This window comes from Miniopterus natalensis, chromosome 21 (assembly GCF_054644295.1).
Source record: "Miniopterus natalensis isolate mMinNat1 chromosome 21, mMinNat1.hap1, whole genome shotgun sequence".
NCBI classification, from domain to species: domain Eukaryota; kingdom Metazoa; phylum Chordata; class Mammalia; order Chiroptera; family Miniopteridae; genus Miniopterus; species Miniopterus natalensis.
The window spans coordinates 8,244,588-8,259,985 of record NC_142101.1 but is presented as its reverse complement, the minus strand read 5'-3'; the positions used below and the strand labels follow the sequence as shown (position 1 = coordinate 8,259,985).

The 15,398-nt window shown below is 51.7% G+C and overlaps 1 protein-coding gene across 1 annotated transcript in view; it reads left to right on the top strand.

Moving 5' to 3' along the window:
* Positions 1-15,398, top strand: part of GALNT2 (polypeptide N-acetylgalactosaminyltransferase 2) — a 147,364-nt gene that overhangs the window by 115,457 nt on the left and 16,509 nt on the right. Inside the window, exons 7-11 of the mRNA XM_087829055.1 lie at positions 4,871-4,992; positions 5,975-6,062; positions 9,329-9,416; positions 10,312-10,415; positions 13,458-13,584. Of these exons, the coding sequence (XP_087685181.1) occupies positions 4,871-4,992; positions 5,975-6,062; positions 9,329-9,416; positions 10,312-10,415; positions 13,458-13,584 (529 nt within the window). The remainder of the gene's footprint in view (positions 1-4,870; positions 4,993-5,974; positions 6,063-9,328; positions 9,417-10,311; positions 10,416-13,457; positions 13,585-15,398) is intronic.

The window sequence follows — 15,398 nt, the reverse complement described above, 5'->3', positions numbered from 1 at the left end:
AAGGGAACAATTAACTGTGTAGCTCTCTGTCTGTCTGCTGCTCCCGGGGCCTCTCGGGAGCCTCTCCCTGCCAACGTAGGAAAGACACTCAAAGCTTAACTAATTGAAATTGTTTGTATACTAGGGCAGGAGTTCAAATGACATTTTTATTTATGTATTTAGAGAATTGGCCTCTCTCCTTCCTTCACAACCTAGGAAGTTTTATTAGTCCCTTGAGTACTAGTGGAGTTTAGAAGAAAAACAAAAGGTTTAGCAATGGGAAATTTAATGACTCCATGCTCCAGGCATCTGATAAAATAACTGAGAGTCAAGTTTGACAGCCTGACGACGGGGGCGAGCCGTCGCAGAAAAGGGGGCGAGCGCCGCAGTTACATGCTTGTTGGATCTTGCAAACGCCAGCCTCAAACCCTGCGGCCAGCCTTGTGCTTGCTGGAGGCGAGCTCCTGGAGTCCACTTCATTGGCAGTTATGAGTGACTCCAAAGCGGGAAAGTGTGACTTCGAAGCACCTGGAAAGGAAGCTGAAATCACACTGTAATTAGCGTCCATTGCATCGGTGCTGTTGGAGAGCTGGTGGCTCCTCCTGAGTCCTGAGCGATCTCTCTGCAGAGAGACACTGCAGAGCCGTGAAACGTGGGCCAATCTTGCTGTTTGCGGCCGAGTGTCGGTCCCGGAGTAGTGGTTGTATTATTTATCAAGGTGTCCTGTTTGGCTCCCTGTGCAGTCCAGCTGGAGTCCAGGAAGGCAGTTTTTCTTAGCAAGAATCTAATCAGCCAATAAAGGGACCGAGCCCACGAGAGCCGCGTCATCAGCACCGCATTTTAACCAACTATAAGATCATCCATCCAGATGTTCCAGATGCATAAACAGTGGAATCAGCCTTGCCCCTAAGCGAGCCCTGTTTGCTGGAATCACATCTGTCTTCCCAAGCTCAGAATCAACCAAAATCTTGAGATCAAACCAAAATCTTATGCTTTGTATTTGCTTTTGGCCCTAAGCAAGCTACATAATGACTTTTTGAATTTCAACCCAAAGTATGTGCTGGCACAGGGAACGTAGAAAGAGCAGGCGGACAGAAAGATGTTTTTCATGTTGGCATTTTATAACCGATAGATCACTTGCTGGCCTTATTAGTGCCTTTAAACCACTTACAAATTTAAAAAAAAAAATTCTAAATATAAACTTTCTATTTGCTATATGTGAGGCAGTTCATTTGGGTAGGAACCCACATAGATGCATTGTTTTGGCGACGGGTAAGGTTAGGAAGTTGTGTGACGCCAGATTATGGTGGGTCTGTGTGGAGCCAATGAAGTATGTGATGGTCGGGTGAGAAAATGTACACACAACATGTGTGCGTGTGTGTGTGTGTGTGTGTAGGTACCATATATTTAAACAGCTACACAGGGGCTTATAGTGGTGCTACTAGAAGACAAAGAAAGCCAGCTGCATAAGATGTCATGGGAGCTGGGGTTTTACTTTGCCGGCAGCTCTCAGTCTTATAACATTCCCTGGAGAACTTAAAAAATGACCATGCCTTGACCCTACCCACAAATAAATAAAAAGGTCTGGATTTCTAGGGGTGGGGCCTGGGCATCTGCATTTTGAAAAGCTACTCAGATGATTCTGAGGTGTTCTGAGAGTTGAAAAACCCAATCCTCATTCTGCAGAGGGAAATGTTAAAGCCTGAAGAGGCTGAGTGGCTTTCTCAAGGTCATTTAGCTATTTAATGACAGCAGTAGGGCTAAACTTTATTCATAATCCAAGTTCTCTGTCTCATTGCCTTTTTTCCTCTGTTCCTGCCGTCCTGCCTGCCTTTGCACTAATTTATTTCTTCCAGTTTCACTGAGACATGACTGACTTGTAACATTGTATCCAGTTGAGGTGTATAACATAATGATTTGATCTGTGTATATGTTGTGCACCATCCCCACAGTTAACATGTATCACCTCACAGTTACAGCTGTTTTTTTCTTATGATGAGAACTTTTTAGATCTACTGTCTCAGCATCTTTCACGTATATAATACAGGATCTTTAAGCATAGTCAGCGTGCTGTACATTACATCCCAGGACTTATTTATCTTATAACTGGAAGTTTGTACCTTTTCACCCCCTTCACTCATTTCACCTACAACCCACCCCTGGCCTGTGACAAGCACCCACCTATTCTGTTTCTCTGAATTCAGAGTTTTCAGATTCCACATGTGAGATACACGGTATTTTTCTTTCTCTGACTTCACGTAGCATAATGCCCTCAGCGTTCGTTCCCATTAGCGCTCGCTTTGAGGAGTACGGCCTGCATCTGTAAATCGTGACGGTCTCCTCACGGGCCAGTGCCGTGCCTCTTCACGCGAGCGTGAGGCCTTGCCGCATTTAATCCCACTCCTCTCCCCTGCTCCGCGTACTGTTACCGTGTGTTTCTCTCTTCTGCATATATTTTAAACCTCACAATGGAGGGTTAAGGTGTTTGCTTTAAATAACCAGCTACCCTTTACAGAAATCAAGAGACTATGGACTGTTATATTTATCCTTATATTTGTCATTCTCTGAGTCTTTATTTCTTTGCACAGATGGGAGTTTCCATCTAGTGTCATTTCCCTTCAACCCAGAGAACTTTCTTTAGAATTTTCTTATTCTTGTAGGCAACAGAATCTCTCAGTGTTTGTTTATCTGAACAGTCTTTCTTTGTCCATTATTGAACAGTAATTTCCTTGAATAGAATTTTGAACTAACTATTGGTTTTTCCTTCACCACTTTAAAAATGTCCTTCCTTGGGGGTGGAAAAACATCCTTCCAGTGTCTTCAGGCCTCTGTTTCTGTTTCGGATGTAGTTGTCATCTGAATTATCCCCTTGTATGTTACGGATTGTTTCCTCTGGCTGCTTTCCAGTGTCTCTTTATCTTTGTTTTCAGCAGTTTGATTATGATGTGCTTAGATTTATTTTTCTTTGTATTTACCCTGCCTCAGGTTTGCTGATCCCATTGAATATGTAAGTTGATGGTTTTCTTCCAACTTTGGAGAAATTATTAACCTTTTATTTCTTCATGTATTTTTTTCTGCCTCATTCTTGGACTCCAGTTGCACAGATGTTGTATTACTTGATACTGTCCCGTAGATCTCGCCTCACCCCTTTCTGTCTGTTCACCAGATAGCTCAGTCTCTGTTGACCCATGTTCAGGTTCACTGCTATGAAACCCAGTCAGTGAATTTTGCATTCCGGATAATAGCAGTTTTCAGTTCTGGAATATTCATTTGATTCTTACAGCTTTCATTTCTCTGCTGATATTTTCCATCCGTTCACTCATTAGAGCCATCATTTCCTTGAGTTCTTGGACATAGTTATTATTAACAGCTGCTTTAAACTTTTTCATCTCAAGGCAAGTTTCTGTTGACTTTTTTTTCCTGGATATGGATCCCATTTTCCTATTTTCACTCATGCCTTGTAACTTTTTTATATGTTGTAGAGACACCGGATTCTGTTACCTTTCTTTGAAGAGTGTTGATCTCTGTTATATTTGGCAGTTAAATTACTGGACGATGACCCTGAACTTGTGAATCTCTCATTCCTGTGACTTGGACTGTAGTCCTAGATGTGTTCCTTCTGGAGTTTATGTAAAACTAAGGTGTTTACGAAACCCTTTAAACTTGGTGGGACTGAGGTTCCAAACTTTGTCCCTGTGGCGGATACCAGCTGAAATCTCAGTTCTCTCTGCCTTCTAATTACTTCTTTTCATAGACTTCTTGGGGTCTCCCCTGTGCCTGCCTGTTCAGGAGTCAGCCAAGGATTTAAAGGGAAGTTACCATCAGATTTGGGGCTTACTTCTCAGAATCTGCTCCGTCAGTGCCTAGCCACTCTAGACACCCTGAGCGCTATCCTTACACCTCAGTGGACTGGAGAGTAACCTCAGGGAAACACCAATAAATGTGGATTTCACTCTGTGTGATTTTTCTTCTTTTAAGGGTCCAATCCCCTCATTTCTGCCTGCTGCTGACTGCTCTCCAGCTCATTCCAATAGTTGCTTTTTCTGTTTTGCTCAGAGTTTATCATTGTTTTCTGAGTGAGGGTTTGCCCAGAGTAGCTTCCGTGCTACTTTGCAATTCCGGAAAGAGAAATCTTTTGTCTTTTTGCCCAGCTCTAGCATACAGCTCTGTAAATACCCTTGAAAACCCATTAGGCTACTGTGGATAAAGGAATGTAAAGCACTGGTCCTCACTGGTTGTGACTGGTCGTATCACCTTCATATGTACAGCCCAACATACGTAATGGTAGTCAAGCCATTTATGGCCACATCCTACAGATAAATATGCCATTTATGATGAGACAGTCTGTGATTAAAACATGAATATTATTAACAGATCACAAATATATAAACTGTAATTTGACTAATAGTGTAACTGATTTTGTGTTAAAGCTAAAAAACTGGGCTTTGTCGTTTATGGTATTTGGCTTGGGTTGAGGCTTAGAGAACAAAGGTACTTGCAACACTGTTACCGCCGTTAGAATCAGTGCCATTAGCACTCAGAGTGTCTGGGTGACACCTTTAGCCCAGTTAATTAGGAGACTGTTGCTCTGTCAAGGGAAACAGTTTTGAAAGTTCCACGTTTCAGCTGCCGGGTAAAGGAGACTTCAGTAATGCGAAGGCCTTTCTCGGAAGGCAGTGTTTCTGAGAACGTTGTCTTCTCAGGCATCCAATTAACTGTACAAAGCCCCGGCAGGACTCTCTCTCTCTAAACACGGTGTAGTATTGATCCTGCCAGAGGAGCCTGCGGGTAGCTGCCGGCGGGAGGGAGGTGGGGATGCGGGTGCGGGGTGGGTGTCCTCGCCTTTTGCCCAGCGCCTCCCCCTGACGTGCGTGTCTACTCTCTTCTGCAGGCCTGATGCGCTCGCGGGTCCGGGGGGCCGATGCGGCCCAGGCCAAGGTCCTGACCTTCCTGGACAGCCACTGCGAGTGCAACGAGCACTGGCTGGAGCCGCTGCTGGAGAGGGTGGCCGAGGTGAGGCCCAGCTGGAGCCGAGGTTCTCCTCGAGGCTGGGGAGGGAAAGGGAGCCTCGGGGACAGGTGTTGGCTGTGGAGCCCGTCAACAGGGCAGAGCTCACCTGACAAGGGGGCGGCAAGGACGGGCGCAGGGTGGCCGGTCGGCACTTGGGTGGCGTGGGAGCCTCATAATTCCCTCTCAGTGTGTTTCTCTGATGTATTATGTTCTTAGCTCTGCCGGTCCTGTTTCTGATTTGTTTTTCGAAGTCTGTCTGCTGGCCACACGGGGTTCTTTAAACGGCTCAGGAAAGCACTTACCCTTTGTTAACCGTCGGCGTGGGGCAGCGTCTCTCGCCAGCACCAGCTGTCCGAGTGTAAAGAGGGCAGGAAAGTTAAAAGGCCTTATGTTCACGGAGTCTCCTACCAGGACAGTGGCAGGAGATGGCTCAGTGTTGGGAGGAGATGGATTTGTTTATAAGACAGACGTAGAATCTAGAATCCTCTAATCAGTTTGTTTCTCCTCGTGCTGTGATGATATTGATGTTTCCCACACCTCACACCACTAAGTGTGCTCATGAAAGTATATTTCTCACTTTGCTGTGTGGGCCTCTCAGCCCCGAGTCCATTCCTGAGGTTTCCTGCAGCTCGCAAATTACCGACGTTTGAGTGCAGCTGAGCTTAGATTCTTCAGAATGAAAGCAACCCCGTGGTTGAAGGTTTGACATTTGGGAAAACAGAAAAGGACCCTGGTGTCCTCTGGGCCTTCAGCCGAGTGAACAGGTGCCTGGATTGTCCCGTGCATCTCATCTGCACCCTGGCTCCTCCTGTCCCTCGGGCAGAATGGCACCTGTCTGTGACGGCCAAGAGCAGGCCGGGCTGGGAGGGCTGGGTCTCCGTGGGCACAGGGCAGCTGGGTGTCGCAGTAACTGCCTAGTGCCTTCTTTTGCGGCTGGGTTCTTGGTTTGCTTTGACACCTACTCTTGTCTCTCTTTGTTTTCCAGGATAGGACTCGGGTTGTGTCGCCCATCATCGATGTCATCAACATGGACAACTTCCAGTACGTGGGGGCGTCTGCTGACTTAAAAGGCGGTAGGTGCTGCTATCCCCCTGCCTTGCTCTTCCTGCGTCTGAGCACGGCTACCTCAGTGTCACAGTGACGGGGGACAGCGGCTTTAGCACCGTGTGCCTGTCTTCCGGGCGTCTGTGCTCAGCAAGTACAGTCCCATAAAAGGGAGAAGTAGCCGTGCTTCTTCCAAGAGCTCCCGTGTTTCCTGCTCGTCTCGTGTCTCTCTGAGCCGTTACGACATGTGGCTCAGTACAGTTCTGGGGTCATTTCCATCAGAGAAGATCCAGCCTCCCCGCCAGGCATCTGGGGTAAGGAGACTCCAGAGCTGACAGGCCGTATGTGCCGGGCCAGGAGCTTAGCTTTGAGGAGCCGAAGGGGCTGGACCCATCTTTGCCTCCTCCCTCGTGCCAGCTCCTCTGACAGCCTGAGTGACTGGTGGCAAACCCATCACCTGGTCACCCCTGACTCCTGCTCACTAGTCACCAAGCCCTGCTGATTGTACCCAGCTGACTGTGGTTGGTTATGGCCCCTCCTCCCCACCTGGACCACCCAGGTCCTGCTTCACTTCTCATTACCTGTGTCTGAGTGACCACACAGTGTCCTGTCAGTACAAGTCCTGTTGTCCATTGGAACGCTGACATCACATGTCCCGCAGCCTCCAGAAAATTCCATCTTGAACTTTTGAAAGAATGAACTTGAAAGAGACACATAAGGTCTCCGTAGGAATATAAAAGTTTTGACGTCACAGGCCCCCTGAAAGGGTCTGTGGACCCCCCCTCCCCCATGGCTCCTGGACCACACTGGAGAACCTCTGGTCCTGTGATGCTGAGTGATTCAGGGATCACACCAGCCCCTCTGAGGACCTGGCCCTGTTACATCTGGCTCCTAGCAGTTGTCCCTGCGTCCCTGGATCGATCGTATGTGTGCGGGGGTGACCTGTGCCCCACAGGACTCTTCCACAGCCCAGGAGTGAGCGCTCTGTGCTCTGGAACCCAGCTGGTTGGCAGCCTCGCCGATCAGAACTCGGCTGCGAGCCCGGAGGTCAGCAAGGGCTGCTCCGAGCAGCTGAAAGAGCTGTCAGCCTTGCCTGTTCGTGTAATATATTCACTATTTATCCTTTACACCCACAACCCGGGAGTTCTTGTCCAGCTGCCCAGCATCCCAATTTCTTTATGTAAAACAAGGGCTTCTTTTCCCACCTCCTCGCACTTTGAGCTCATTAGAAGGTGGGATATTCCAGGCAGACACACGGACAGTCTAACATCAGAAAAGAAAACAGTAGAACTGTAAGATTGGACGCATCCTCAGAAAACAGGATGCTGGGACCAGCTAGTGACACTGGGGCCTTTGCCTGCCGCTCTCAGGCCGTGTCGCTGTGGGCGGGGCACTCACCGGTGCTCTCAGCACCCCGTCTGAGAAGTGGGGATGGTGGTGCTGCCACAAGGGGAGTGAAGGGCCGAGAGCGGCCAGTGTGAGGCCAGGGATGTGGCTGAGCAGCTCCCTTGTCAGGGCGTCAGCAAGAGGTCATTCGTCCTGGGAGGACTGTACTTAGGCTGAGAAACAAAATTCAGGAGAGACTCTTAGCAACTGGTGAGAAGGTCTGGACAAGATCCCTCGCTATCCAGACGCCTTACTGTCCACAGTGTCTTGCCGTCCAAGCATTTGCCGGAGCTGAGATTTGCGGGGCTCTTTCTCCCACGGCCCTGCTATGTCAGAGCAGGTGAGGGACCACGAGATGCTCTGGAGTGGGGTGCAGGCCTCCTGCTGGATCCGAAGGATGGGGGCCAGATTCACTCTAAGCATTTTACAAAATCCCTTTAGAGAAGAAAAAAACCAAGGATGACATGTTTAGGAGATTCTTAAAATCTAATATAGCTTGTCTCTGTGGGCCAAATTAATAAGATTATAATGAACATACAAAAATTACAGAACCTGCCGGTGGAGGCCTTTGCATTTTCTGTTCATGACACAGCCAGGACGTTCATTGTTTCTGGTTGATGTTGGTGTGTTTGAGGTGGGCTGTCTGCCAGGGGGAGAGCGGACTCCTCAGGAGGCCAGCCTGGGGCCTGGATCAGTTTCCTTTCCTGCTTTACTTACTGTCCCTGCTCCTGGCTCTGCAGTGACAGCTGGGGACCCTTTTGGTTCCATGCCTCTGGTTGAGCCATAAAGCCTGCTGAGCCGGCCCAAGCGGCCAGAGCCCCGCCTCCGACCCAGCCCTGCTCGGGCCACAGGCACCAGGGCTGTCGGGGCAGCCACACCCTGCATCCAGAGTGTGCAGACGAGAAATGCGAACTCGGGCATTGCACATACCCTGCTGACCGTAGGCCTGACGGCAGAGAGCCTGAGAGGCCCGAGCTGACTGATGGGTGGTCCTGGAGTATTAGGTGTGGCTGTCAGACCCTCGGAAACTCAGTGCAACGAGCCGGTGTTGCCTGGACCTGCTCTCCTGCTGCATCTGTAGAGCAGCCGCAGGTGGGGGTGCTCGTGCCAAGTGGCTCGGGGTGCGGTCCCTTCTGAGTGTGGGGAGAGCTGGCAGCTGGGGGCCAGGGTCCTGCAGATTCCAGAACCCATGCCCAGGTGCCAGGCCCAGGCCCACCGTCCTGCGCAGCCTGTGGATTCTAAAAGTGAGTCAGAGCAGGTGCCAGATTGAGCAGAAATTGAAGCTTCCCGCCCACTTTGCTGCTACTTTTGGCTCCTTTCCCTCTAAAAGTTTTCCCTCTCCCGCCTCGCCCAGGTCATTTTAGCCTCGAATGGGGTTGTTACAATGGAGAGAGATTGAGGACACCATCATCACTATGTTATACATGTGAGACTGGTACAATATTGTGTGTCAACTGTAATGAGAAAATAAGTGATTTTCTTTTTTAAAGAGAGACATTGAAGAGACACATTTGCAGGCCCAGGGAACCGGCATCTGTCCCCTGCCCTAGGGCGGTGTTGGAGGCAGGTGGCAAACTTTTTTACCCCACTGTTCTCACCTCCTTACAGCCCTGGATGTGCCGGGTGTCCTCACGCAGACCACTTCTCTTATTTCACATTTATTCTTAGGCATTTTAATTTTAGAAAAGCCTGGCCCACATGTCCCCTTCTGGGTAAGCTTTTTGGGAACAGATTTCTCTGCACCCTCCCAGCTGCTCTCTCCCTACCGCGTCTTTGTGTGTTTTCTGCATTGTTTAGTGTTCAGTGAGTTTTATCAAAATATCCCGTATTTTCAAGCTGTGAGGGGCATGGGTCAAGGAGCAAACCGCCGGTTCTTGTCAGCACGCTGTTTCTCCTCTGTGGCTGGCAGGTTTCGACTGGAACCTGGTGTTCAAATGGGATTACATGACGCCCGAGCAGAGGAGAGCCCGGCAGGGGAACCCGGTCGCTCCCATAAAGTAAGTGCCAGGATCACAGGTAAGACCCCAGGCTCTGGCCCCGCCCTAGAGACAGACCTAGTGGAGCCCTTCACCCTCTGCCCCCTTGACCCCATACTCCCCGGCTCAGCTCAGGGCTGGGTGCCGCCAGCAGGGCACAGAGTAAAGTACGTGGAGATTTCTTTCTCCAGATGAAGCACACACGAGGCAGACCTGCCAGCTGGCTGCTCTCCGTGTTTCTAACCTGGGGCATTTTCCACAGCAGGGCGGGGCCTCCAGGTTGACCTCAGGGACCCGGGAAAAGGGGGCTGTTGCCGGGCAGAGGCCCCTTCCTGGTCCGCTCTCCTGTTTGCCCACAGAGGAGGCGACTCGTCTTCATTAGCCTCTGGGTTAAGGTCCCCAGGCCACGTCTGGGCCCACTGGGAGCGGGATGCACCTCCCAGCAGACTGGACTCAAACCCCCTGCAGCCCAGCGGCCCCCTGCAGTGACCCTGAATTAGTGTGGGCCCCTGAACGTTCTATTGACCCTCCCCCAGCCCATAAGGGAGTGAGGACGGTGGCGGGTCCATCAGACCCGGGGAACCTGCCCCGTGGCAGCGGCTGTGCTGAGATCGCTGGTGTCATCCTAAGTGTGCTGGCTGCTTCCTGGGTGGCTCTTCAAGGAAACTGGGCACAGGAAGGCTGCGGGCTTGCCGAGGGCGACTAGTCAGTGAGTGCCCCCAGCGCAGTGGTCACTCTCGCTAGGACTCGGTCCAGCCCCTCGCAGGGCAAGTGGGGAGGCGTTTGAAGACAGTGGTAAAGCAGATCGGTTGTTTGTGAGGTCAGCGTGTAGGCCTGACCTTGGCGTAAGAACGCTGGTGGGCTAACCTTGAACTTTGACCTCTCGCTCATCCCTCCCCCTTCTCTGCCTCCTTAGGACCCCCATGATCGCTGGAGGGCTGTTCGTGATGGATAAGCTCTATTTTGAAGAGCTGGGGAAATACGACATGATGATGGATGTGTGGGGAGGAGAGAACCTGGGTACGTATGCGCCTCGTGTCTCCGCCACCAAACAGCTTCCGGTTCTGGGGAAACCGCAGTCTTTTCCTGTCCGCCCAGAGGCGCAGACATGACAAGTGGAAGCTTTAAAGACACAGTCAAGGCAAGAGTTTGTGGGATGCAGGGAGCCAGCTGGAAAATGTTAAAGAAATTAGAGCGACCATCCATCCAACGTCATGAGTCCCCACGTCAGTATAAATAGCGCCCCTTTTACTCTTAAAAGTGTCGTGTGTTGGACATTAAAATATGTCGCCCTACGAGGACAGAGGCAGAACACAGAAAAGCCCTTGAAGGGAAATGCAAACTCTTCAACGTGGTTTGGGTCCGAGGGTTTGGAAAGCACGCTTACAGAAACGGGGGCCCTCTCGGGCTCTAGGGTTCATTTCCTACCGTGTAGAGCAGACAGGGAGCCCTGGTGGCTGTAATCCTGGCCTCAGAGGGGGCGAGGCCTTGCATTTAATCCCTTCCCGACTCCTTTGTGAAGGCTTCTAATTTGATTTCATTTTTTAAATAACCCACACGGATCATTTTTAGCCGGATTTAGGGACAGTGAAATTTATAGACTTGTCCGTATTGGAAGCTGCATCGTATGTATCACATAAAGATAAAAAGACTCGCCTTCTTTTGTTTTGTTCCTTTGTTTTACTTGAAGCCTTCCAGTGTTCGGGGTTCTGAGCGATTCTTCTTGGCTACTAAATGCTGTTGAATTCCACTTGCCCGTGGTGGGCGCACCCTGGGAGGAGGGGCGCAGGGCAAGGCAGAAAACGGTGATGCCGCTCTCATTTTTAGTAGTTTTTACTTGTAACAGAGACTGGTCTTTTTTGTTAGTTTAAAAGAAAAGACTAGACCTGGTCGGTGTGGCTCAGTGGGTTGAGCATTGTCTGATGCACCGAAGGGTCGCAGGTTCGGTCCCCAGTTGGGGCACATGCCCATGTTGCGGGTTCCAGTCCCTGTTGGGGCGAATGCGGGAGGCAACCTGTTGATGTTTCTTTCTCACACCCATGCTTCTCTCCCCCCTCGGGTGAGGGTTTAAGAACAAAAATTCCCCCATTTTACGGTGTTAAAGTTAGTGATGGCATCTCGCCTGTGGATGGCGTCTCTGCCTTGGTTTGGTCAGGAGTCCTTCTTTAGGGGTCTTGCAGTGACACGGGGACAAAGGACCCTGAGTCACATCCTGGTTGTGTGACTTTAGCGCTGTGTTGACAGGTAGGCAGGACATGGGTTAAAGTTGCTTGAGCTCTAAAAGCTTCAGAAGAATTGTTAACCTCCGAAGAGGATTCGAGTCCCGCTTAGTGGAAACGGGACAGCGTGTCACTTAGGTGACCACTTCCCGCAGCCACGGCGCGGTTTTCGGAAGTGTGTGCCGTCAGCTGAAAACACGGGTTAGGCGAGTGACACGGCAGCCAGCCCCTTGTGTCAGCAGCTGCAGCGAAGGTTGATTTAAGTCTCAGAGAAGACGTTTCACCCCGAGACCAGAGAGAGGGGAGAGAATTTTATTTATTTATTACCTGGTTGGTTGGTGGTTTGGTTTTTATATTTGTGTAGCTGTGCTGTGTGCGAGGTTCCGCAGAAGGGCTGAGGGGCTCCTTCGGGGTGAGGCAGGTCGGGAGGAAGGGGCGTATCCCACCTGGGCTTGGGCAGCCTCTCCTCTCCCCCTCCAGGAGGCTCGGATTCGAGTCCCGGTCAAGGGCACATACCTGGGTGGCAGGTTTGTTCCCCAGCCCCGGTCGGAGCGTGAGCAGGAGGCAGCCAGCCAGTGTCTCTCTCACACTGATGTTTCTCTCTCTCTCTCCGCCCTCCCGTCTACTCTCTAAAAACCAATGAGGGGGAGAACTCCTAGGGGGAGTGCGTGCCCAGTTAGCTCGAGCAGCCCGCACCCCGCCCCTTACTCCTGCGGGTAGAGTCCGTGGTGAAGCAGGCGGGGAGTAGCCGCCCAGGTGGGGGTCCGTGGGCAGCTTTAAGGCAGCTGTCAGGTACCCGGGCACCCTGGGTCACTGTCATACTCCACACGGTGCCAGCGACCTTTGCCAGGTGGCTTGAGGCCTGCCGACCCTCAAGGGCAAGCGTCCCTTTTGCAGTTTAAGGGAAGAGAACTGATCTTTTTCCTGGATGGAGAAAACCCAGGCGCATGTCGGTGCTCGGCGCGCGTGACGTGAGTTCCAGGGGGAGCTGGCGCACATGCTTGCCTGTTGTATCTCCCGCCGAGGCTTAATCGTGGGGTGTCAGGCCTTTGGTTTCAGGATGTTTTTACCCCCTCAGCGTTGCCTTTTCCGACAGCGTCGACACTGAGCAAGTGCGAATGGGATAGACCCCTCCGCGGTCCCGAACCAGCGGGCGGAGAATTCGGCCCAAGCGTTTCCTGGGCTGATACTTGCGACGTGACAGGGACTCGCTGGCCTCATGCCGGGCGCCCTGTATCCTCAGACCAGAGAATTGCTCTCATCTCAAGGCGTTTCGTCGGAATCTGAAAAATGTTACAACAGACTCTCCCTCTTTCTCTTTTTAACTTGGAACAGAATTCTGTAAAATAAAACAAAAACAAAAAACCATGGGACTTGGTGACGTGGACCTGCGTGGCCTCCCTAATTCTGATCAGTGCTGAAAATGTAGGATAGTCAGCGACCTGATGTGGCGCCTTGTTTGGCGTGAATGCTTTGTGTCCGCACCACGTTTCCGTGTCTGTAAAACAGCACTGCTGGGGGGAGACGCCTCCCAGGGAGCTGAAGTATGAGCTTCCTTCCAGTCTTTTTTCCCTCCAGCTTTACGGAGGCGTGATCGACAGTTTAAAATTGTGGACGCTGAAGGCGTGTAGCTTGGTTATTTGATTACATGTACGTTGGAACAGGCCCTCAGTCTGCCCAGGGCCTGTCTGCGGTCTGCACTGTGGAACGCTCCAGACCACGTGTCTCCCGCAGCAGGGAGGCCCCCTGGCTGGGCGGTGGGCGGGCGTCTGCACCCGTCTAGGGCCGCGGCTGCGCAGAGCAGCCGGGCTCTGTGGGTCACCCCGTCTCTTCTCCGTCTCAGAGATCTCCTTCCGCGTGTGGCAGTGTGGGGGCAGCCTGGAGATCATCCCCTGCAGCCGCGTGGGCCACGTGTTCCGGAAGCAGCACCCCTACACTTTCCCCGGCGGCAGCGGCACTGTCTTCGCCCGGTAAGTGGTTAGAGGCTGAGCAGGGCCCAGGGCACTGCTGACCGCCCCCCGGACGGGAGGCCACCTCGATCCACGGAGACATGTCCAGTGGCGCGCCCCGCAGCAGTGACGGGGGACAGCGGCCCAGCCACACCCCGCGGCGCCTCTCACGGGCGCTGTGCTGAGTGAGGTGCTGGTCCCAGAAGGCTACATGCTGTGCGATTCCTCTCGCAGGACACGCCTGTCACTTGGGGACTTGCCGGGGTTGGGCTGGGGAGCGGTGACGACTGGGGCAACATGGGGGGGGATGTCCTGTGCCCCCTGCCCGTGGGGCCGGCCGGAGGGATGTGTGCATGTGTGAAAGCTCGCAGAGCTGGACCCCCAGAAGCGCGGTGGGAAAAGATTGTTTTAAGAACTAGAACTTACACCTTTTTTATTACAGGTTACTCTTCAAGGTACAATATGTGAACAGTGTTAAAGTCAGAAAGATGTCATGATGTGTAGATAGGATTCGTGACAGATAATTGGTATATTTTAGCCAACATGAGAGCTTTCTGAAGAAAACTTGGAAATATTTGGTCCACAGGACCACATTTGTCTTTGGAAATTTTATAGATGCTAAAGACAGACCGGTTAGCCCGGCGTCAAGGAGGGGGGAGGAATCGGCCCAGCACCTGCTCAGCCAAATAAGATTATTTTAAACATTAATTAATGCTGTGGAAAGAGGAAATGTGGCCATGCGGTCAGGCATGAGGGGACCGAATAAGCAGGTCCACGGCGCTGAGGTAAAGGTGATTTTTGGCACACCCGCGCAACAGAAGGACGCCAGGTGTGCCTGGAGCCTGGAGAACAGGGACAGGAGGCGGGGCGGGAGATCCAGACCCGCCCCTGGCCCGCTCCCTGGAGGTGGTGGGAGACTTTGGCTGTTGTTCTAATGCGGGGAAGGTGTGGGCGGGGGCCAGTGGGGGCTCCAGGCAGTACCTCCGCCTCTGTTTTAAGCTTTAGAGAGGCCCCTTTGGCTGGGTGGAGGGTGGCAAGGAGGGGACACCAGGTGGTGCGTGTGTCCCTCCCTCCACAGCAGGGTCAGAGGCGGTGCTTTCTAAGAGCTGCAGCTGTAGCCAGAGGTGAGGTGGCCTGGATCAGGGCCATGGCCATGGGGCCAGGTTCCAGCTACTTTCTGAGGCAGGCAGTATGTACCCACGGGGTGGCAGAGACAGGAAACAGGGCAAGGGGTGACACCAGGCTGTTGGTCACACAGGTGCTGATCTGATGCCCCTGCTGAAGACCGAGAGTGTTAGAGTCGGGCAGGAGTTCAGTTGGGGCAGGGCAGAATGACTGGCTTATCTTTTATTTAAACTTTGATTAAGTACAGATTGCACAATGCTCATGCATTGTACAGAAGGTGAATTTTTAGCACAGAGCATCTGAGTTCTAGGAAACTCTAACAGAAGCCAAATATCAAATAATGCTTGTGACCAAATGACCTCAGAAAGTATGTCATTTTTCAGATGTTGCCTGAACCTCCCTGTTGTTCTTTATGAGAAACAAATATATGGTCTCATAAAATGAACTGCACAAAATGAAACACACATTTTCCCCTGGGGGCCACGTGAACTCTTTCCAGAAACCTTGTATAGACACCGAATACCCAAATCAAAGCCATTGTGTTTCCCGGCCAGCGGCGGGGTTTCAGAAATTCTGGTGACACACACCAGACGTAGCCCTGCACACACTTACAGGAGCACTCCCTTCTCGACGGGAAGCCGTCTCATTGTGTTTTACAGCCCAGGAGCTGCGTAGTGGAGACCTGGAGAGGAAACTGCCCCCGCGGCAGT